Consider the following 24,672-nt stretch of genomic DNA (forward strand, 5'->3'; position numbering starts at 1 on the left):
ATAGGCAGTAGTTTCCCAAAATAGCTTAGTGCCATCAGAAAAAGTTTCCAGTACTGGTTGGAAGAGCAAGATTAGAAGCTGTAAATGAAGCAGAAAAGGCTACTGAACAGCAGAAAGTCTTTGCTGGACACAGTATTCCTCTCCACATTTTTATTTGACTCGATAGCTTAAATTAGTCATTGTTCAATGAGTAACTGAATATTGGGCCAGAAAGCCTGATTCACCTGTGTATCCTTTTTCCCTGAGACACTGTGATGTCTTGTCAAAAGGTACCTTCAGTGACCTAGCACCAGGAAGCTGTATGAACTTGTGCTTTTGGGGGCAATTGCATGGCACTTGACAAGGTTTAACTCTTAGCTGTTGTTTTTTAATACCCTGGGATTTCACTGTTGCTGCATTATGCAAACAGCTCAGCTTCCTCCCAGGGTGGTGATAAAAAGACCAGAGGAAGTGGCTCAGCAAATTTCACTGACCATAAGGTAAAGTTAATAAAACAATTGAGGAAGCTTCTATTGTTCACAGAGAAGGGAAGCAGCAGCTGAATTTGGCTCCTGAAGAACGGGGTGGAGTCACCACTGTTCAGCCCTTACATCAAATGTCTTTCTTAAATGCCAGTGTCTATTCCAAACACAGTTAATCAAACTCAGCACAGGAGATGTTTTACTCTCTGTGCCTTGCAAAGAACAAACTAGGTGATCCCAATATATTGTGATAATCTATACATGGGTTGCTAGAAGGAAAAACTTGATGCAGTACATTCTGCTCTGTCTTCTGCAAGTCTTTGCTCTCTCTACATCATTTCCAACTGGGAGAGCTTGTGCCAAAAAAAAATATATATATCAGTAGGAGGACACAGCTAGTTCCTTGTCTTTTTTATGAAGACATTGTTTTACTGTCTTTCAGGATGTGGCACATCATAATCACTGACTGCGTGTGTTAAATTACTGTTGTGTCAGGCCATATACCTGGAGTTGTTTTGACAGTGTAACTTAAAATACTGTAATTCTTTGGGGAAGGCAAGAGAAAAGCAGGGGCTTAGATCAGCAGAGCAAGAGTTTGAAGCAGTTTGGATAATTCTGATTGATTTCTTCATAAACACCTTTCCTATGAAGAAAGACTCCAGATGTCTTGGAATAAATTTTCCAACTTGGAATGTTTCCTAGAGAAGGACACATTCACAGGGGCCAAAACAGATTGGACTGTCAGGGATATTCCATCGAGTTGAAGAGGAAGAATTAGGCTGCTAAGGAGTGGATTATGAGGAGAGTAGGCTAACAACTTGTCTGCTTCCTGTTGTGTCTGAGTGGGGCTGAATGGATGGACATACTGTATTCTGGGGGCAGGATCACTATGATGACCTTAATTCTTTTATTTCTTTAGGTGCAAGAGAGTCTGACATTGTAGATCAGATTTAGTATTTTTGAGAGACAAGGGAAGTCCCCTGAGTACCTTTCCTGCCACTCTCAGGTTCATCTTTCCAGGCTGAGAGATTGAGCATGTCAATCTCATGGCAGTCAACAAAGTTCTCAGGATAAGTGCTGGCTTGGAACATGTTCCGGGGTAACTTTTTGATATGAGTATTGTCACAGATCACCTTTGACAGCGAAACTTTTTTCAGTGCATGTAACTGCTGCAGAGTGAAAACTCCTGGTTTCTCCCACCAGAATCTGCAACGATATTTCCAGAAGCAGCTTATAGTTTCCTTCAAGGTACTTGATGCTGTTTACTTCCCAAAATGGAAATCTGGCCAAGGTGAATCCTGACTCAGATCCACCTTGATTCATCAGGCCATAAGCACAACACTTTGGAAAGAGGTGTCTCCAGGTGTGACTTCTGCCACACTCATCTGCCATTACACAGCATCACCAGGCTGCTGGGACACAGTGACTGATCCTCCCTTCCGTACCTTGAGAGCAAATGTCACCTCAGGCAGAGCCTGCTGCAGATCACCCATGGCCTGGAGCTGGTGCTCCTCAGACACATGGGTCTGTATGGCTGGGCTGTAAGAAAGAACCCTTTGACAACTAGGGCTAAAATCAAGGTGTGAGTCCTGCTGGGAGCACTCAGTGATGTGTTAGAGATGGGTTGGATCAGTGCAAGACATAAAACGTAACCATTTTCCCCCATAATAAATGCCATGGGAGAGCTACCTACCTGTCTCCGTCACGCAGGTTCCTGAACTGGGTGCCAATGATGCAGGCCAGGAGGGGCCCGACTCTACCCTGGGGAATGAAGGGCTCTGCAATTGCCCCAATCCAGAGGTCAATATTGTCTGGTGTCCCATACAAGTCCATGAACTTCTTGGCCAATTTGGAGTTGCCTAGCACCTCAGAGAGTTCCTCTACACTTTGAGGCTGGGAGAGCCCACAGAAGTGCCTCCAGGCATTGTAACCTGCAAAAGCAGAAGCTGGTCAGGACCCATGTCTCCCCACTATCTGCTTATGCTCAGGAGCTAAACAGACCCCTGAGGTCATGAGCAACGTCTGCTTCTTCACATGGCATTAAAGGATTTGGAAGACATTCTTATCTAGGTAGAGACAGTCACAACAAATGCCATGTTTTCAAAAGTTGTTTTTATATGCACAGACTAACATTTTGGGTTTTCTTTACACATGACTACCGGTTCAGCCCATCCTGTCACTTAGAGCTACCTGGTGCTGAGGGTGAATGCACCAGTTCTTGCAGTTTTGGGAGGCAAAATGTCTAGGATCAAAATCGTAGGAAAGAGCAACATTTTGTTGTGCTTATCCCAATAACACCAATTCCTCCGCAGCACCTGGGGGCAATCATCCCCATGGGTGTAAACCACTTCTGCTCAGAGTCGTGGATTGTCTGAAGACATAAAACAAGTCTTGATGGGCAAAGAACCGATGGTCTGTCCAGCTTAGATGAAAACTGAACTTTGTCACTTGGGTCTGTACCTTCTGTACCCCACACGCTTTCTTGGCAATACACCACTGCTTCTTCCACTCTTTAATACATTATTCCAACTATCATCTTTGCCCTCCAGGCCCTTTTTCCTCTTCTTAATTCCTCAGAGAAAGATCTGTATAATATAGACCTCTTCTTCCCTGAGTCTGTCTATCTATTCTTCCACCTCAAATCAAAGTACTGTTTTTTTTTTTTTTTTCTCATTGGTTTGGAAAAAGCTTGGTACATTCATGAAGCTGCTATAAACAACAAAGAAAAAGGAATTTTATTCACAGGACCTGTGGACTTGTGTCTCCTTACCTGGAAGGCCATGGTCTCTTCCCCGTTGCAAGTTCAGGGCTGCTAGATCCAGACCCATTACAGCAGTCTGTTCAAAAAGGTGGTTCTGGAGCTCCTCAACAAGCATTTGATTCTGTTTCATTAGTTTTGCATGATCAACAACCATGCCTCGTATCAGAGGGTCAACGCCACCTGCATTCATTGCAAATCAGGAAAGGACTTCTCTTTTTACCAAGTTCCAGCTTTGATGGGCCCTTCTATGCAGCTGAAACAGTGCTGCATTAGATGCTTTTTCTACTCTGAGCGGCGTGGTGTTCACCTACCTCCACAATTCCATCTCAGCATATGCTAGTGCCTATGTACATATCCGCAAAGGCCAGCTGATAAGGCCCCCCTTTAGCAACCAGATTCCCTACCCCTTCCTGTCCCTCAGCCTTCCTTTCTGCAACCTTAAATGCACTTGTTGCCCACCAGGACCCCCAGGTCCCCTTCTGCAGACCTGCTCCTTAGGCAGTCAGTCCCCAGCACACACTGATGTATGGGGTTCCATCCAAAGTTTTGTTTTGCAATTTACTTTGTTTAGAATTAGCTATCAATTGAGAAATATTTACTGGAACATTAAATGAAAAAAATAAAATCAATTCATGTCTGTTTGTCTATGTCTTTTTCATAGTCATTAAGACAGAATTATAAAAAACACAGTAAAACTGGCTGCATGCATATATTTTGGTATATTTTCCATAATTAGTGAGATAATTCATTTTGGAGGAGACATTTGTCTTCCTTGGAAAGATTCATGCCTGCAGACATCAGCTGTATAAGAGATGGATCCCATAATTGTCTTTAGAGTCATAAAGAGACCACTAGAAAGCAATTACCCTGTCTTAGGTCAGTTGGATTGATGTGTCACCCTCTGGCAATGCCTACCAATTACAGGGGGTTATAAAAAAACTTGCTTAGTCTGGCCTAAATTTTGGTTGACTGATTTTTGGCACTGTGAATCTTGTGCCCCCCAGAACAGCATGAGCAATTATGGTATTTGAGTGAAGGCACAGTGCTTGCTCGCACTGTCAGGTCTCACTGAGATGAGAGGCGGACGGCCACCTGAGATGCAGATTTGATCTGTTACATATTCTGGTTATTTACTGGCACGTCCAGAATATGAATGCAATGGTGTACCGGGTGCTCAATAACATTCAGTAATTGGAGTATTACAGCATGTAATTTTGGGCAAAGCTCCTTCCCCTGGGTACAGTACAGGTCCAATGTTCTCATGTTGTGTTTGGAGACAGTTCTGCAGGACTGTTCTGATGTCCCACATCTAGCAGACCACTCATTTGTCTTCAGCCCCTTGGGTAGACATGTCATGAGCAACTTTCAAGCTCAATGGCACTGTAATTTGTGTTAACAATTAAGTAAATGGAGCTAAAGCAGTTTTTGGAGCCTCGGCTTGTGTGTCTAACCAGTGTACCTCCACCTGAGTGCCTACTTCAGGACCAGATCAGGACTGCTAGCTGCCCTATGTTCTTACCTTCTGTTATAATTCTCCAAGAAGCACAAAATGTCAAATGAAGAGGGACGTGGGAAAGTGAACCCATAGGCTGAAAACTGTCATCTAAACGGGATACAAAAGGCTGTACTGAGGTATGACCAAATCGGAAAGCCAGGGAGAAAACATTTGATACCGTAGGATCCACAGTCTCATTGTAACCACTGTACAAGGGTATCCACCTGTTAGTCTCCTCTGCCAGCACAAGTGGAAGATAATCCCTGTATGTTATTATCTGAAAAAGGTATAAAAGCAGAACAAGTGGTCAGCAGCTGCAGCAGAAATGCCATCAATGTCAAAGAGAACATGGAATCTCAGCGAACATAGAATCTCAGACCAGTGGCAGAGGCATTGTAAGATATTCATGGAAGAAAAAAAAAAAAAAAGCTGTAGCAATAATATGAGTCTGGCAGGAGATGCTGAGGTAAAATAATTGATTTAAAAAAAAAAAAGGCGGCAATGTTATTTGCATTAGAGAAAGGGAAGGAGGACTTTCAATGATTTCCAACCTGTTGTTACTACACAAGGTGACAAAGAGAACAGCTGAATTGAACATCTTCATATCTGCTAAAGAAAGTACATGTGGGTTTCAAAAAACCTCTGGACATGCATGCTGTCTCAGGTGGACTGTGCTTATTCACGAGTTTTCAACTCCCACAAATATCTCCATGAGTTATGCAAAGCATTATCTTTCCTCCTTTGACAGGAATAAAATCAATTTCTAAGCATGCAAGTGATAAACAGTGAGTAGTGGTTGGTACCTGGGTCATGGCAACTACGATCTTTCGACTCTCTTGGTAAAGCTTTTCTCCATCCCAGTGAGGATTTAACTTCCCCAGCTTTGTAACCAGGCGATTGTGCTCTCGGAGAAAGACAGTGTGCAGAGCAGAAAGTCCCAGGTTTTCAGTTACCCGTTTGTCACCTATAAATGAAAATACTTTAGGAAGTTTGTAAGCTGCTTTTTATTTCAACAGCAGATTTTGATGTTAGGACAGACAAGCAGCAACCAATAGTGCTACTGACAGTAATGCTTGTGGTTACACTTCCTAGCACTCATGCCAGATATTTGTTTCAGTCACAGACAATCCAGATCATTTATCCAAAAACCTTGGAGAGGGGGCTTTGGGCAATTTAAGCTAAATTGCACTTGTTCATGAAGCAGCTGTAAACATATCATTTTGTGAAAATCTAACATCTGTGTTCCTCTTGTACCTAAAGGCTTTTAACTATCTTCCTTTGTATCGCTGTGAATGTTTGGTTTTGAAAATCTATCTCAGTTCACTCAAGTTATGAACACCTCCGAGAGGCCTGTGAATGTACTTTCAGCAGAGATGCTGGAGAGAAAACTGAGGAGACGTGGCAAAGTCCCTCAGGCAGCTGACGGAAGAAGCACCGAGTCTCTCCTCATTCAGCAAGGGACTCTTCTCGTGTGGAAGGAAAGTGACAATATTATGTAATGGGTACACACTATATTCTTATCATTACCTTTGGAAGCTTCACATTTCTAGTTTTTTTTTTTTTTTTAATATTGTACTTATTCTGGACTAGTTCCCATTTTAAATTATTACCTTTTGAGTCATTGTCTTGTTTAAAATTCAGACTGATATTTCTAGACTTGTCTTCAGATATATGTTGGGATATTCTTAAATATTAAAAATTTAGAATGTGGTACCAAGAAGTTATTAACAGAATTTAAGAGCTTTTAATTTTTAGTATTTATTGAATTGAAAACTGGTGAATTCTAGGTAGGAGGGAAAAAAATCACTGGGAAGTTTTAAACTCTGGTATTTATTCTATTGAAAAAAATCTCCTACCTTTGAAAAAACTTTTGAAAGGGGGGGGGGGTGTGATTTGCTGTAACTCTTTCTGGAAATGAAAACAAAATCACTTTCGTATTTAATTAAACAATAATTGTTTTGTTATTACTCTCTCTAAATTTATGAGTGGTCTCTGTCTTTCACCTTATAAATTCGAGTCTTGCAGCGCCTCATACAAATATAGAGACATGAGACAATTGACCATAATGAGCCTTTTTGGCTTTATGGACCATTAAGATATCATTGTCACTCCCAGCAGAAAATTACTCCACGGATGCACCTTACCTGCTTTAAAACAGGGGATGTTCATACTCTTGTTTGTGAGTACACAAACGCTTTTGGTTTTGTTCTCAAAGGGCAATAATTCCAACCCTGCATCAGTAAAGTTCTGGTTCACAGCCAACAAACCCATCTGGTTGGTCTGATTTCTAAGACTCTTTGCCACAGAGTCTTCGCTGCCGTACACCATGCTGGCATCAATGAATGAGCTGACTGCATTGATCTGCTCGCGGGTAAATGTCCTGGGATTGCACACTGAAGCTGACTGGATGAACGGCATACAGGAATTTGATCTCAGCACCCGTGGGTCATCGGGGGGGAACTAAAGCAAACAAACGTAAGCAATGCCTCAGAGAAAGTTGTGTGGTTTTATTTATTATTAAGGTGGTGTGGGATGGAACAAAATTCATGGTACCTTGATTGGGAAGCAAGGGGACTTGAAGGTACAGTCGGTCTCACAGTGAAGATCCGGGTTTGCTCCTGCACCACTGGAAGGGGCTAAGTCTATATCGTGGTTGACCCACTGGCCCCAGTGCATGAAGAAAAGAGAGAGCTCTTGATCCTGAGTAATGTTCTCATTGCCTGTTCGAGCAATTTCATTGGACACTTTTCGAACCTGCAGAAAATCAAAATTAAGGTGTTTGGACTATCTGTTCCAAGGTGAATTTACCTCTCAGCATAACACCTACTGTGAGAACATGGCTAAGATGATCTCAGATATGTTCATAAGAGTTAATTATGGCTTTGAACAGCCCCATGTCATGTCTCGTTTGGACTAAAATTGATGTGATTATAGCCTCCAGCCCTTTTGCAGCACCATCTTAACTCCACAGTCACTCAGCCAAGCCTCGCTTCATGGCAGGCTCAATCTGAGGTATGTGCACATACCCGTAAAGTCAAGAAGATGGCTTAGGAACAGCCAAGTCTCCTTGCATGTATAAAAACCCTGTTGTATCTGAGCCCACCCTGGTGCTGTCTGCATCAAACCTGAGAATACACACTTCTGAAAATATCTTGATGTTGTCCGTGCTTTGCTTAGTGAACTACTTACATCATTTTTTCTCATCTCTGTCTCTGACAAACACATGAGCCCATGCCACAACTTAGTTTCAGAAAACAAGCTCTAAATTAGCACCTGATTTAGCAGCCAATTTACACTCTAGGTGTTGTCATTGTTTCACTTCTGATGGACATCGTGAGGGCAGTGTTTGCTACTATTACTCAGACAAGAGTAACTGTTCTCACCAGTGGGAGTGGAAATCCATTGTAAAGCTTTCCTTCACTTACTCCTCTGGGAACAGACACTCCATCTTCATATGCTGCTGGGAGCCAGCGAGCAAATGCATGGTTGGAGGCCCCCAAATGAGAATGCTTTCTGGAACATCACAAGAAGAAATGCAAACACTGGTATTATTTCATAAATAATTTGTTTCAGGCTTGTAGACAAATGCTTTGCAGACCTTTAATCCATGTCTGATTGTTCCAGTAACAAAGGCGATAGCCAGAAAACACTGAGAAGTAAACAATACCAAGATTATGACTATGGATTATTATTATTATAAATTCCAAATAAAATTAATATAATGTCACGAGGAATCTTCTTATTTTTTTAAGTTTATTTATTAAAGTTTATCTAAATAAACTTTAAAAAAATAAGAAAAGATTCCTCGTGACATTAATTTTATTTGGAATTTATATCTCTGTAGCACCTTGGTCACACAAAATCACAGTCTCACAGTAAGGCCATCACCAATTATCAGGGTGGCCATGCTTTGTCCAGTTGAAGCTTGGAAGCCTCAAAGGATGAAGATCCTCCACCAAAGGACGAAGGTCCCTCACCTCAGTGGAGACCAGTCCCAAGGCTGCACCTTCAGGAAGTTTTCCCCTTGTCCAGCATGAACAGCTCAAAGTGCAATCTGCAGTTATGGTAAGTATATTTTCCCACATTGATTAGAAGAATTTGACTCCATTGCTTAGTAGCTACACTTCTAACAGCTGATGCAGATACTAGATCTGCCTTTGGCCTCCTCCTAGCCAAACTACAGAAGTTTAGCTCCCTTCACCCCTTCTCAGAGGCCACGTGCTCCAGGCCCCTGATATTCCTGGAAGTCTGCTGTTAAATCCTCACTAGTTTTTTTGCATCCCTCATGAATTTTGGAGTATCCAAAACTGGACCCTCTATCTGTACATCATGTTCCTCCTACTATAGTCCAATGCATCATTGGCCCTATTTGCAGTACAAATGAATAGTTGCAATGAGAGCATTCTTAAACGTATCTATGTGCCTACCAGTTTTGAAGACAGGTTTCCTCAGCTGACTTGGCACAATAAGAGAGTTAGTCCTGGTCGTGACTTGAAACACTAAAAGCAAATTCCTTGTAGGCAACTATGAAACATCAGATTTTTTCCCCAAACATCCTTTGAAATCACTCAGTCAATAAACTCAAGGTTAACTTCAGTTAACTAAGCAATCTTGAAAGGAGGTAGGTTATATATTTCTACACTATTCTATAAATATGTTATCAATAACCGCAGTAAAACTTGTTCAGAACAGTAATACTGGTTGAGCTAATGATCTGTGACTCTAGGGACACAGTAAAACAGGCTATTTTGAGGAAGACAGTTACTGAATATCAGCTTATGCACATCAACTGTCTGTGTATAAGCTTTTAACTCAATAAACACAGGGCAATACCTGTCTATACTGAAAAAGGGGTAGTATACCCAGAATTCACACCAATGTGCTGTGAAATAAGAGCATGCCCTAGAACAAATGCCACACCATAGCTGAAGCAATTACAAAATAAATAAATCAGTACAGAGCCCATTACCACCACAGCTCATTTTGATTGCTATTATTGTCCTTACAGGAAATTTTTGCAAAGTATTCAAGCACTATCTCATGGTGTGCATCTCAAGCTGAGCAAGATCCATTTTAAAGTGTTTATATAACACAGAGTGCCTTTGTTACCGAGTATCGTGTTATCTCACTGGATTAGGAAGCCTGAAGACAACCCTACTCTGAGCCTAAAAATCAGCATGGGCATAGCTGCTCTTTGGGTGCTGAAGGCTCTGGGGACTGACCGAAAGTACAGATTAACCATAATGCCAGCACTGAGTGTGAGCTCCCTGCACAGGTGATATAGAGCCGTGATGTGCAATCACATTTGGGGTCTGGAGTTAGCACATCAGGCAGCAAATCTGTGGCAGAACAGGACAGTATGCTTTGCTTTCCAAGTGTCAGGCTAGAAATTTTGCCATCTGCTCATCAAAAAACCCAACCCAACAAAAACAAACAAACAAAACACTATCAAGGAGAAACAAACCAGAGTATGATCCTAGGTTTAAACCAGGAAGTGACAATGCCCAGAAAAGTGAAAAACTCATTTTTTTCAGCTTAAGGGATCATGCTATGCAGAGCTAAAAAGCCAAGAACCAAAGTCTTATTTGCTTCGCATTCTTACGCATCACAAGAGTGTGTACTTGGGTAGCCAGAGATATGCTGAGAGTTATAAAGATATGTTTATACAAACCAGGCACCAAAATTAATCATATGTGCCGTAATTCTTAGTGGAGTATAACAAACAAGGATTATTTATATTCACAGGACCCATGGACCTATGTTTTTAAAAATATTGTTTAGGTACTATGTCCAAGAAATCTGAAGTTAAAAATTTTTATAATCAACACTCATCAGGTTCAAAACTTGGAGTCTCCCTAAGGCTGGGAAAGTTAATACTACTAGTATTACAAAGGAGGAAGGGGCGGTTTTCTGGGGCCTCAAGCAGAGAGAGTGGTAGGATTCCATAGTCCCCACATATTCTTTCCTCAACTTTTGACCTTCCCCCACCCCAGGAATTCCTTTCCTTCAGCCAAAGCAACGTATGGAGAGCAGTGGACTTATATGCAAAGTTTTCAAGACATGATATCTTTTTCCTGCCAGGTATAAGTAGAAATGAAACACCTGATACAGGCACCACTTAAAAAAAAAAAAAAAAAACACATTTCACTCTTCTTGCCCTGTTGAAAGGTACACAAATGACTTTAAGACATCTAACCTGAATCAATGCATAAACTGGAAAATCCTTGCCCACACACCAATCCTACCTGTTGTTACACTCTCCAGTAATGGTCCGGTAACTATCATCCTCTGGGCATTTAATAGAATGAATCTGATAGTCACAGCCAGTTTCTCTGGAAATCATCTCCTTCTGTTTTCTGTCTAGGAGGTCTGCAAAAGAAACCATGCAAAATGACATTCACTCTTATTGTATCTTCTTGGTATTCTAAGTTAATGCTTGAAATTTCTGTATCCCTAGTAAGGTCAGCATCCACTGCACCAACATCAAATGTTATTTTAAACTTCCTCTGATTTAAACTGGCAGAAAATGCACTCTTCTTGTGGAATACATTCTGTCATCAATATCTGCCTACTTCATCTCTCAGCAACACGAGAATCTTGGCATGGGAAACAGTGGGTCTATGCTGAAAGTGTCAGCAACTAAATCCCACCAGATAACACTTTTCCTCAGGGATTTAAACTTGTACAATGGCTTTAACAAGCTCAATGAATTTTCTCTGATAATGAATCTCAAATGGAGGTTCATGCACTGACTTTTGGTGTCTAGAGTTGACAGCTTTCCTGAAGTTACCTAGGGGTAGTTACATTGAAGTTCAGCTCATGATTCATCTGACCAAATGTAGGTCTCCACTTATCCCTGTTCTGTTACAGATATTTATCACATGGCATTTATTGGCTTAAGAACACATACGCAAAAAGTTGCTGTGCACCAGCTGATGTGCAGTAACTGGTTTCCCCAGAATAACTTGTGCCTGTCCGTCTCTCTCTGTGCCAAGGACCATTAGCTCATCCAGAATTACTCTGCTCTTACTAAGTAACTAGGTCTAGTAACTACAAAAAAAAAAAATGAAGAGGAGATGTGAGACACTATGAGAATAGTGGTAAGGCTGTGAGGTTTAGCAGGAAGGGATGACACCGCAGGGCTCAGCACTAGTGAAGTTGTCTTAAAGAAGAACTCCTTTGCACCAGCAAATTGTCAGCATCAGCTTGATGGTGGGCATGTTGCAGCTGCCAATTACCTGGCATTGCAGCCTGTGCTCCAGCAGCTGTGCTCAGCCCAAAGAGCCCAGGTGGCTGGTGCACGCTCCTCAGCTGTGACACAATGTACCTCCAACATCAGCAAGGTCACATGACAATTGTTTTAATTGTCCTAGGAATTAATCCATTGGGGTCAGGAACACTGGAATGATTTGAAGAGCCCAGTTTGGTTGATATCTCAGAAACATTCAGGCAGAATAGATGAGAAATTGCTCATCTGTATGTCCTTTATATTTTCTAGCACAGGCAGGGCTGGGTTGACTAGAGGCACACTAGCTGTGAGCTGAGTCAGGACTGTGGAATTTCTGCTGCATTTCCATCGTTAATTTGATCCCTAAAACCTTTTGTCATCTCTGGGCAAGGAAAGCTGGGATGGCATGGAACAACTTTCCAGGAGATTTGTGGACCATCATCACCAGCAAAGTTTTACATTTGACTAGGAACAAAATCATGAGCACGTAGATGAGCTTCTGTCCTCGGAGGCTAGAGTCTCCTGACACTCAGCATGGTTTGTCCCAGATTTATTCCACTTATTCTTAGCAACATTGTTACTACCCCATTCACCCTAGGCTTTTTTTTTTTAAATCAAAGATATGAGTTGAAACAGGCAGTGCCAAACAGATGATTAAAACACCAGGTGGTCTGGGTCTGCCTCTGAACACACTTTATCTTTCCACTGCTTACAGGGTCTACTCACCCAGGACCATAAAGTCAAACAGAACCAGCTGTGCCTCTGTGGGGAAGGGCTTTTGGATCATGGCAGAGCTGCTCTCTGATGTGCCTACTATGATAGCTTTTCTGCTGTTGGCAAGATATTTTGGACTAAACCACATTACCTGTAACATTGAATCTCCCCTTCCCAGGCAGCTGCAGCTTTTCTTTGAGGAGTTTCAAGGTAGTTTCCAAATAGTCGGCAGCACGGACTGCAGATCTGGTTCTTCCTACAGGCTCCTTTAAGTGCTTCAGGAAATCCATGGGGCTGGCAACTTTTTCCTCTAGTTTTTGCTTTAAGCTAAACAGGAAAGAGTCCCATGAAGTGACCTCTTCTGTCCTGCAGGGCTGGTGTATTTAGACATGACAGCACTGCCAGGTCCCTGGGAAGGCTCTGCTCACTTACGGCAAACTGACTGCTCATCAGGTTTGCATATCTCTATCTTAGGTAAATTATGGAAAACAAGTCATTGTAATCCCTTTCAAGTTTGCTTTACATCCTTGTCACAATGAGTCCTGTTAAACTATATGAAAAGCTAGAAAAAAATCTGTGGAAAATTGAGTTATTCAGTCACTGGATAAAACTTCACATTTAGGATGTCCCAATATATATTCTGTGAACAGAAACAGTCTTGGATATGCTGCTTCTGTTCCTGGCCCCAGGGACCTTTTGCAGAGAGAGAGACTCGTCCCCAAAACAGCCTGCTGCCTGGAACTGGCTTTTGGGGACAATACAAATGGTATAAACCAATTCCTGGTTTTTGACTCCCTTTAAATTCGGTGACACTGAAACTTTTTGTGCAAGGCTGCTCCTTTGCACCACTTTGATGACTGTGGTTCTTCTGGAGAGAGGCAGAACTTCAGCAGCCAGGAGAGGACTCAGCATGTATTCAGCATGCTCATACCACTAGACACCAGATCCAGCCAAACTGAGGAAAAGGACCTCTTCAGCTATAACAGGGAGAGTCCTTAGATAAAGGTGTCTCCTTAATAGACACACACTGGAGAGCAGAACAAATATATTTTCTCTTATTGCCTTAAAATGGTGAAGCTGTTGTGCAAAAAAAAAAAAAAAAGACTCACCATTTTCGGGCATTTAAGTACGCTGCATCCACCAGCTGCCTGGCTTCATTTATGCTGCTCAGGAGAGATGAGTCTGATAGCACTTCTAAGTGCTCTACTCAAAAAAAAAAAAAAAGGCAGAAATTGAGGATACTTTGTAGTGCACGGCAGGAGCTACACATCCTACTCTATCTCTGGGTGCTGGGACACATTGACTCACTTTGCTTGTAATTCTCACTAAGTTTTTAGCACTACTTTGACAGATTTATCTGTTCCTCCTGTTCACCTGGTTCGCCCCATCACTGAGGTCATGAAAGTTATAGGACAGTAAGTGACCATAAAGTGATAGCTTATTATCCATGTCAGACTTGACTCTGTTGGCTTTGGGAGGTCTTTAGAAAGTTAATTTTCACCCTTCTTTTTGAAGTTATTCTTCCCTTTAAGGAGGGACATTCACTTAAGATATAACATGGAAGAAGCCAAATATATATGGTCTGTGACCAGTTTTACTGTCATGAAATGATACTCACGCCCTTGGAAGACCCAACATAGACAAACTTCTTAGGCATTGATTTCATTGTCAGTGGGCAAATCTGCAGGGTATTTCAAATTTATATTGGAACTATGACTAACTAGGAAATCTGACTGACTGAGTTTTGACTCAAATGGCCCATAAGACATAACACCCTTTCAAGTACAATATCAGCAGGAGGAAAAGCAAACTTACGATTTAATGAGGAGTCCAATGGCCCAACTAAGCAGAGGGTGATGATTACTCCTAGCAGAGTTACTATCAGTTTTATACCTAGAGAAAAACAAAATATAAAAATTCTCAGTTCACATAAATGAATGGGCAGAGCTTCCCTGAACCATCAGAAGAGACTCACAGGCCCTGTTTGGTTGGAATATATCTTTCAGGATCCAGGAATAAAATATAGAACCCCTCTGGTCAGGTTTGTAGTTGGGACTCTGACTTGCAAAGACAGCAGCTGCAGGTCTTGGTGGGACACAAGGCTGAACCTGTGATGTAGGACATTTAATGAATTGCACTGAGTAATTGCCAAGGAGATAGCCAAATGCAGTTCAACCTTCAGTGACAAGGGTTGTCACGAAAGTGTGTTGGAAGAGGGCAGTGTCCCACTGTACAGAGATTGGGAGGGTCCGTTGCAGGTGGCTGGTGTGAAGGAGACTCCATAAATTCATGGTCAGCCTGCCCTCTCTGCTCCTTCTCAGTCTTGTTACTGATGAGGAGGCAAATCTAGCACTGGTCCTCCAGACTTTATATAGAGAGAGTATATATACAGTAGCAGAGTGACTTCCCGGGAAGGAGTTACATAACCAAAAGGTAGTAATTATGTATATATATAAAGCCATTTAGTCAATATTTTAACAGTTTAGAACAGGAAATAAAGATAAAATTTGGAAGAACTGGTGAAATTCTCATCATGAGCCAGGCTATTTGTATTTGCAGCCTGGGGAAATTCTTCACAGGGATTGACAGCTGCTTATTCCTTTCAGTCTTTTACTGCAGTGTAATGCTACATGAGGGAGGAAAGCTCCTTTTTCCCACTTCTCAAAATATATGTATTTCAGGTATGCTGGAAGAAGTAAGTAGAGACACCAGCTCCTAATGCTCTACTCTGTCTCCTCATCTCCTTGGGCTCAGCTAAGGAATGCATCGATACCCACACCAGAAATACCAAACTGGTTAAATATAGACTTAAGATTAAAAAGCACTGATCTTACCTTCCATCTCTGCAGAGTTCATAAGACTAGGAAACTAGCCAGTCATTTATAACATCTGCAGCAGGGCAGAAATCAGCTGGGTCTGACCTGGGTGTGGCCAAAAAGGGAGAACTTGGGACCAGGTTGAGCCAAGAGGAAATATCTGCTGGTTTATTTTCCTGAATTAAGAAAGGTGCACACTTCTCTATTCCTTTTTGGTAAAAAAAAAAAAAAAAAAAAAAAGAACAGTAAAAAACGAAAAAGAATAAAGGCACACATTTCTTTTCTGCAAGGTGAAAGAGATCATCTTAATTTTATGAAGGTAGAAGATGATGGTGGAATTTGGCTTCTTTCTCCATTTTGGTTGACATGTCTGCTGGTTTGGAAAGCCAGAAATGTGTCATTTTGCCAACATGTGTTTGCAGAGTATACAAAGGTGAAAATAAGAATGTCTGCCCGGTGGACCTGTGGACTTGCATGCAGTTTCTGTGTGTGTGCCCTGTATTTTCAGAATATGCAATATGAACTGCTGACCATAAGTGTGCAGAAGAAGCCTGCTTGCATTTGTCATAGCACAACACAAAACTGTAAGCAGTAACCAGCCATCAGAATTCGTAGATTTGGCAGGAATGAAGAAATGATATTTATAAAAAATAAATAAATAAAATAAAATAAAATTGCAACCTTATTTTAAAGTGACTTAGTTGGGTAAGTGCCATTTCAGGTACTTGCCAAAATTTGTATCAAGGAAAACCAAAGTTGTCTCCCATTTCAAATTGCTTAATAACATTATTAGTATAATTAAAAACTTGTCAGATCATCAATGATTTGGAAATTAAAATAAAGTCTCTGTTGATCATTGTGGATGAAAAAGACTGGACAAAGAACAAGGTAGTTGCACAGAACAAGGTGGATCAGTGGGAAAAAGGGCTGCACTTCAGTGGGCAAACAGGAAGGTAGAAGAAAGAATTTACTTCTTTGAACATCAGTCAAGATTATTTCAAAAGACAATGCTCATGACCATAACGTGAAAAAACAAAAAAAACAACAACAAAAAAACTATAGATGGCACTTGTGCCTGGTAAAACTGTACTCAGAAAATAAGAGTACTCTGTTTTAAATTCAGTTTAAGTAGCCAAATTTTTAGGCTCAGACAAGCGTTTTCAGAAGCCCATCAATTTACCAAAAAGAAAATTAAGTACTGATTTAGAGTGTGCATATACCTGAACACCTCTACCGGTGGTGAAATACTTAAAACATATCTTAGTGTGAAAATGAAGAGCACATATCTATCCTTCCTTTTCCTCCACCAGTAAGCCAAATGCCTACACATGGTCTTGCCTTCTTCAGTGCAGAAGCAGGCACCTCCATCCTGTCCAAGTCACTGGGGGACTTGAACAAGTGCAAAATTATATAAATTAAACCCAGAAGGATATCAATCAAAAATAAGACAAAAATTTTGAAAGATAAGAATGAACCATCCACAGAAGATGCTGCTATAATTTATTCATCTTTGATTTCTTAATAATTTCAGCTTGAGATCAGATAAGTGAGATGGGTGAGTGTAAGAATGTTACTGTGGAGTAATAAACTCTTTTTATTAGCAGCAAGGGCCCAGAACTCCTTATGATAGAAAGACTAAAGTCACCAAATGAAACTGTCAAATACAGGGACAAAAATAAGCAAAAGGAGAGAGGTTTTTCACACAGCCCATAACTGTGAAACCATTGAGAACAGGATGAGTCCAGGGACTGATCAGACAAATTAATGGAAGAAAGAACATTCCAAAATGTATTAAACACAAAGACACCAATATAGTTCAGGTATCCCAGAACTACAAACTGCAGACAGAAGGTGGAGGAGAAATCACACGGTATGTTTTCTCAGCTGAATTTTCCGCTCCTATGACCACATCTAACTCACTCTCTATTCCACACATGAAACCACTAGATATGAGTGGATGAAGAAGTGCTCCAGCGTTCAAAGAGAGATCAAGTGCTTCATGTCTGAATAACAGGTTATTTAGCTAGTTTTATATCCACCCTGAATTAGTTTCTTTGAGACCAGGCTTTCATAGTTTGCTTACAAGTACATAATTGGAAGCAGAGACAAAAGCACCACTGGGTCTTATCTGTGGCATCTTTATCTTTGTTCAAAGTACCTGCTGCCCTGATTGGTTTGGCATGGTTTCTTGACAAGCCAGTGTTGACTCTTGCTCATCACCTTGGCAGTTAAATAATCAAACACTTGGTCAGTGCTGGCAGAACTTTATCCAAGAACTGAATGAATTTCCTAGTTCTTCCTTCTGAAGAGAGAAATTTGTCCTGTTCAGTGTCCTTCATTTTCATCCAGCCCTTCTAGAAAAATGTCACAGACTTGAAGACTCTACCAAAGACTTTGGGAGAGTTTCCTCAGTTCTTTAAACATGAGGTTCAATATTTTTGAAAACATCTAATTCATATAAATTCAATGCTGATAGATTGCTTTTTGCCAGTATTATGAAAACCACTTGATTTGCATTGACTTTTAAAGTGAAGACTGTTGCCAGGAGGGTAGTAAGTATTTTTGTCATCAGAAGTCACAGGCTGATAGCAGTCCAGTGCATTGTGCACCTGCTTTTTTGGTTGTCTTTTTTTTTTTTTTTTTTTTTTAATTTTAGGTGCATTTATTGAATGACCTTTGAGGGCAGACAGGCTTTGTGGCAGGTGGTGGCAGCAGGATCGTCTACATGGGGTTGACAACCTCTCTCTACCATTGGAAATTAAACAAATGGGAAGGTTGCTGAGCCTCCACATGTGGAAGTGGGAGTGGGGAACAATGGATGTCTCAGCAGGTCATGCTAGAGGAAAGAGTGTTGCATTTTTTGTGTGAAAATCCCTCTGGTTGTGCCCAGAAGCTGCAGGTAAAGAGCAAAACCATGGTCAATGTATGTTTGTGAGCTGTGTGCTAAATGTTGTACCACATTCACTGGCACTCCAAAGCAACCATAGCCCCAATTCCCTGCCCTGTACTGGCTGCAAGGATTTCAGAAGCATTTCATTATTGCAGAATACTTCATGACACTGCGATGATTTGGTGCCAGAATTGCAAAAGTAGTACATCACTAATCTTAAAAAAGTGAAATCTTAATTCTGAACAGCAAAAGAAAAATACGCAATGTACCAGGAATTAATTCTGTTCTGTTTGCTCAGAAATCAGTTACTGTTCAGTGTAAACCCTTCCCTGTGTCAGTACTGTTATTTATGATCATTCTGCAGGACATTATACAAGCTGCTGTGGAGAGACTGACATTCAAGAGGAACTTGTTACTGATGATCAACCATGTAAATCCCAAAAGATTAAGTACCCAGTCCTTCCTACTGTTTAAATATTTTCACAGATCTTACTGAGACAAAATTAAAAAAAAATATATATACAAAGAAGAAAGCTGCAAACAAATATGCATCATGTTAAAACAAATATTTATATATGTGTGAAGGTTAGGTTTTTGGGAACTGAAAATACAATGCCTTTTTTCCACTCCTAAAATGAAATTCAGTATCAAAAGCAGAAGCTGGTACTAGAGGCGCTCTGCTCACCCTGACTGACAATCTACCACGTCCATCCAGCTTTCTACATACAAACTGTACTTATGCAGAATTCTAGGTATCTCAGGGTGATTTTGCTAAATTGCTTTTGTATTTTTGACATGTATCATTGCTGTTGCATTAGTGCCTCAGTGAAGCCTGGACCCCCAAGCTGCCCTTGAAACAGTGAAACTGCAAAGACAGGGACACTGTCTGCCTTCAGGGGTGTGCATTGTCACTTGCAGGTGGCCCAATGCCCGTTCCCAAGGTTGAAGTGACCTGACATTTGCATTGCAGGTGTGACACTAGATGTGTCCTGCCAACTACTGCGGCTCAGGTTTAAGTGCAGTACCTAGGACTTTCAACTGCCCACAGGCAAGTTGTCTCCTGTCACCTGCAGCTAGGAGTTATGGTTCTTCAGTGCAATCTTTTGAGCTTGAAGAGAACACAGGGTATCCTGCCTACCAATGCTGATCACCATTCAGCAAAGCATACAAGACATCTGGGCAGCCAGGGCATTCTTTATCCATTAATTAGCCTATCTCAACTGCAATAGCCTCTCTATCAGATCTCCTCTCTGTTCTGAGTGAATAGAAGTTTGAGAATTCTTCTCTTTCAGACCCTTATTGTGTTATTCATATCATGTCTTGGTGATACCATTTAGGTTGCATATCCTCACGTGTAAATCTTAGTGTAAATCTAATAATATGTAGCTATGCAGCCACTGATGGTGTTTGCTAAATATGTCATCAAGAATTAGCTGTAGCAACAAGATCTTTAAACTTAAGCAACACACACACACAAAAAAAAAAAAAAAAAAAAAAGCTTTTATGGACACAAGAATATGACAAGGATTTGGACAGGTTTGCTTCTGGATCTACTTGGGCAATAAGTAAGAGGCCAAACACAGAGCAACAGTGTGGGTTGAACTCAGATTAATTAAAAACCAAGAGGCTATGGGCTAAGGTGGGCTTTGTGGCTCCCCTACAGATAACACTTCCCTTCTGTCCATGGTTCAACCAATCTACCCCCACCACCAGCAGTTCTGCAGTTCTCACTCTCCACCCAGGGACAGCAACCAGTAAAGTTTGCTGAGAAAATCCCCTAAGCACAAAATACTCCCGGCAGGAGCTGGTACCCATCTCGCAGTAGCTGCATACATGCTTGAAGGCCCCATGGGATCTGAACACTTCAAACTCTTCTCTCAGTGGGAACTTTCAGTGTTGTTGCGACAGCAGTGTTGGACAGGCAGCAACATCACGGGATGCTCAGGAGGTGGCACCACAGGCCTTTACAGCATCAGAGGCCTGGTGGTGAGATTCCTACCCCTCTTTGAAGTCCTCCATTTCTCCAGTTTACAATATCTTCCTGCTCTGGAACCAGTTCCTATCTCATCTGGGCATCTGGGACACAGCCAAAGCAGGAGCAGTTGTCAAGCACCTAGAAAGCCACTGAGAGGACTTACAGGACTACCAGGTGATCAGGCCCAGTCAGCATGGGTTTATCAAAGGCACGGCCTGCATGACAAATTTGATCTCCTTCTACAACAAGGTGATATGTTCAGCGGATGAAGGAAAGGCTGTGGATGTGGTCTACCTAGACTTCAGTAAGGCTTTTGACACTGTTTCCCTCAGCATTCTCCTGAAGAAGCTGGCTGCTCAAAGGTGTATGCTTCATTGGATTAAACACTGGTTGGGTGGTCAGGCCCAAAGAGTTGTGGTGAATGGATTTAAATCCAGTTGGAGGCCAGTCACTAGTGGTGCCCCCCAGGGCTCAGTGTTGGGGCCAGTTCTCTTCAGTATCTTTATTAATGATCTGGACAAGGGGATGGAGTGCATGCTCAGTTGGTCTACAGACAACACCAAGTTAGGCAGGAGTGTAGGCTCAAGGGTAGGAGGGGTCTGCAGAGGGATCTGGATAGGCTGGAATGATGGGCTGAGGCCAAATGTATGAAGTTCAACAAGGCCAAGTGCCAGGACCTGCACTTGGGGCAAAATAACCCCAAGCAGTGCTACAGGCTGGGAGATGAGTGGCTGGAAAGCTGCCTGGCAGAAAGAGACCTGGGGGTATTGGTCGATAGCCAGCTGCATATGAGCCAGCAGTGTGCTCAGGTGGCCAAGAAGGCCAACAGCATCCTGGCTTGTATCAGGAACAGTGTGGCCAGCAGGACTAGGGAAGTGACTGACCCTTTGCGCTCAGCTCTGGTGAGGTCACTGTGTTCAGTTTTGGGCCCCTCACTACAAGAAGGGCATTGAGATGCTGGAGTGTGTCCAAAGAAGAATAATGAAGCTGGTGAAGTGTCTAGAGAACAAGTCTTGAAGTGGCTGAGGGAGCTGGGGTTGTTTAGCTTGGAGAAAGGAAGGCTCAAGGGAGACCTTTACAATGAAAGTACCTCGGGGAGGTACTTTACAATTACATTAAAGGAGGTTGTAGCAAGGTGGGGATCAGGCTCTTCTCCAAAGCATCAAGTGATAAGATGAGGGGAAATGGCCTTAAGTTGTGCTAGGGGAGGTTTAGGCTGGGTATTAGAGAAATCTGCTTGGCCTACCAAAACCAGCACTGGAGAAAAGCCATCACTATTTCCTGAACCTTGGGAGATAAAAGAGCAAAAACTTGCACATATAATGAGTGTTTGAACATTTCTCTGAAGAAGAAGAAAAGTCTGTCTCATGAGTACTGCTTTTGTTGTAGTTTGCTGTCTTGCATAATATTGAAAAATGCCATTTGTTACATGAGACGAACTGTCATCTCTCCTCTTGTTCTCAGATTTTTCTATAAACACATCCTGTTCTTATTAGGCAATATTGTTTTGTCTGTAAACATTCCAAGAACTGTAGATGAAAATAGGTGTTCACTGACAATGACACAAAATGAGATAAGAAAAAAAAGTCAACAACAATTAAAAAATAAAAAAAATAAAAAATGAATAATGTTGTGGGAATTCTGACCAGAGTAATGAAAGCCTGAGTCTAGCCAGGCCGCAGGAGTCAGTCAAGGATGTGGTCCTCTCCAGACCCATCTGGTGTCCTGATCAAACCTTATGCCCTCTTTACCCCCATCAGACATTTTCTTCATGCTCTGGTCTGCTCCAGTCTCCTCTGTTTAGCTGCCAATGCTCTCCAGACCCTCCGCACCTCCTCTGATCCTCTCCTTCCTCTCTGAAGGTCCCTTCATTAAGGGGTCTGGAGGTCTGGAGCCTCTCTGTCCTTCCCATATACACTGTGGGCCCCTCCAGACCCCTCCATTTGGGCTCTAGTATTCTGTGCTCTGTGAACCTTGTCCTTCCAGATTCCTCCATTTGCCATCTGAAGGGTGTTTGAACTCTTACCCTGAAATGAAGCCTCACTTCAACAGAGCTCTTTGGATACCAAATGCACAGTACTTCATGCTCAAAAGGCATAACAAGAAATAGCTCATTGCAGACCATAGACCTCAGCTTTACTAACTGTGCCGATCAGGACAGTAGTGCTTTCCAGCTCTGAAGGCTCTTCTGCCTTGTGCCATATCCTAAGCTGAACCCCACAGTCACTTCAGGAGATCCAGAGGATGCATCTCCTAGCTCTGAGTGTGAGTATGGAGCCTAGAAGAAGGAAAAGGGCACCTGAATAACTGAAAGGGATGAATTTAAGCTTAATTTTACTCTTGAATCTCTCCATAATTGTCCAAAGACAGCTTCCCCCAACTCACCCCTCTATTTAGCTCTATCACATTTGTTAGTCTTATTCTATTCACTATAGACTATGTGTCCAGAGATAGTGATGGTTTAAGGACCTGGTTTCCTTAGGTTAGATATTAGGAGAAAATTTCCTTACTGAAACGGTTGTGCAGCATTGGAATAGGCTGCTCAGGTAAGTGTTTGAGTCACCATCCCTGGAGGTCTTCAAGAAACATGTAGATGTAGAACTTAGTAGCATGGTTTAGTGGTGGACTTGTCAGTACTAGGTTAAAGGTTGGACTAGATGATCTTAGAGGTCTTTTCCAATCTGAATGATTCTGTGAATCCAGCACACAGGTGCACATGAGCAGGCAGGCATCCATGCCCAGGCATTCTTCCATGCACGTGTGGCTGTGCCAAGCCTGAGTACATGTCAGGAACATGCTCCTCCCTCCCTGGCCAGTGGAGGAAGAAAATCAAACCACACAGAAATACAGAGGCCAGCGAGGGTGGCAGTGCAGTAAGACCCTGCTTTGGGCTGGGAGCTGTGCTCAAGCTGAACTGAACACGCAGTTCCTACACAGTGAGGTTTCTATCCAAGCTGCTCCTGCTGATAAGTCACCCGGGGGTGGGGGGGTGGGGGGTGGCACTGAGATACTGAAGCACTTGCAGAGGTCCTGGACATAACACTGGGAACCCAGAAAAGGCTTTGGATATCTAAAGATAAGCACCCAAACCAGAGATAAGCAAATGCTTCTAGGACTGTCCTCCAGATAGGACTTCTGTGGTACAAAGTAGAGACCAAGGTCACTACAGACTGTGCTCAGCAAGGATTTCTACTCAACAGTCTCTTTTTTTCCTTTCTCCAAATCCCTTTTGCCAGAAGCCAAAAGGCAGGCAGCAACTCAGTCAAAACCATGCAAATCTGGCAATATCAACTTGCCAGCTGTGGGACAGGACACTGCCTGGTCTGTGTGTCAGGTGGCCTCAATTAGCTAAGTCTGGACCTGTTTTCACAGAGGCGAACATAAGTGTATCAGGAGGGATATAGCAGGCAAGGATGTGCCCAGACTGGGAAAGACAGCTGGGGCTGGATGTCCAGGGGCAGGTTTTTGCTGAAGGAGATGAGATGGGACACAGAGCTCTTGCCATGTCCCTCTACCATGTCACAACCACTGATGTTGTGAATGGTGCCTGGGTCCTTTTCCCAGCACAGTGCAGTGCAGGTGACAGCAGTAGCAGCAATACCAGCACTGGGTGAGCAGGAGGGACCCCTGTCCAGTGTGGGATCAGGTCCTTTTGTGACCCCTGGGGCCAGGTGAAAGCCCCTCCTGACATCCTCCTGTGGAGACTCCACCATGCAAGCTGCTGTGATGGCCGAGCGGTGAAGGCGTTGGACTTGAAATCCAATGGGGTTTCCCCGCGCAGGTTCAAATCCTGCTCACAGCGGGAGCTTTTACTGACAGCCCCTGTCCTCTTGTCCACAGGAGGGACAGATGGATGTGACCCCACCTGCTACTGACACCAGTCTCCTACTGGCCCCCTTCCCTTTAGGATGACCAAGACTGTGTTCAGGGGAGCAGCCCTGCACCTACATCTCATTATCACAGGAAGAAACCCACACAGCTGCAGCATCACTGTGTCTGCTACAGCTGCAGCATCCTGCTTTGCATTGCCCTGCTCCCTGCAGCCACATCACCCTGCTCCCTCCCTGCAGCCACATCACCCTGCTCCCTGCAGCCACATTTCCCTGCTCCCTGCAGCCACAGGACAGGCTCTGGCTGCCCTCCACGCAGGACAGCTTTCTGCTGGAGGTGCTGCCTTGTGGCAGTGAGGGACAGTCAGTTGCTGCTGACGCCAAAAGTTACCCAAGGACTGACCCCACATCATTCCAAACCCCAAGATTTGCTCCAGGGTACTGCAGCCATCCAGGAAAAGGCTGAAATCTGCAGTGGGGGAACCCCTTCCCTGGCTGGGAA

The 24,672-nt window shown here is 42.7% G+C and overlaps 1 protein-coding gene across 3 annotated transcripts; it reads right to left on the bottom strand.

Moving 5' to 3' along the window:
- Positions 1-850: 850 nt before the first annotated feature.
- Positions 851-15,559, bottom strand: LOC310884291 (eosinophil peroxidase-like). Of its 3 annotated transcripts, none has more exons than XM_083805822.1 (14): positions 14,894-14,977; positions 14,635-14,767; positions 14,475-14,552; positions 13,769-13,862; positions 12,811-12,986; positions 10,963-11,086; positions 8,143-8,230; positions 7,271-7,471; positions 6,862-7,177; positions 5,521-5,681; positions 4,742-4,994; positions 3,232-3,402; positions 2,155-2,392; positions 851-1,667 (listed from the first exon to the last, which is right to left on the bottom strand). In XM_083805822.1, the coding sequence occupies exons 1-14, from the start codon at positions 14,948-14,950 to the stop codon at positions 1,412-1,414; spliced, it is 2,346 nt and encodes a 781-aa protein (XP_083661948.1). In that variant the 5' UTR covers positions 14,951-14,977; the 3' UTR covers positions 851-1,411. The 3 variants fall into 3 exon arrangements, with proteins under 3 accessions (XP_083661948.1, XP_083661947.1, XP_083661949.1); XM_083805821.1 differs by having other exon boundaries at positions 8,101-8,230; XM_083805823.1 differs by lacking the exons at positions 14,635-14,767; positions 14,894-14,977 and adding an exon at positions 15,494-15,559 and having other exon boundaries at positions 8,101-8,230.
- Between the last annotated feature and the right edge of the window lie 9,113 nt (positions 15,560-24,672).

This window comes from Anser anser (genome assembly GCF_964211835.1).
Source record: "Anser anser genome assembly, chromosome: 20".
NCBI classification, from domain to species: domain Eukaryota; kingdom Metazoa; phylum Chordata; class Aves; order Anseriformes; family Anatidae; genus Anser; species Anser anser.

Coding starts and splice junctions, on each gene's coding strand:
- LOC310884291 (XM_083805821.1), bottom strand. CDS start 14,950: ATGAATTTATGGAGTCTCCTTCACACCAGCCACCTGCAACGGACCCTC. Junction 12,987..13,768: donor TACTTAAATGCCCGAAAATG/GTGAGTCTTTTT, acceptor TTTCCTGTTTAG/CTTAAAGCAAAAACTAGAGG. Junction 7,472..8,100: donor ATGGATTTCCACTCCCACTG/GTGAGAACAGTT, acceptor GATTTTCTGCAG/GTTCGAAAAGTGTCCAATGA.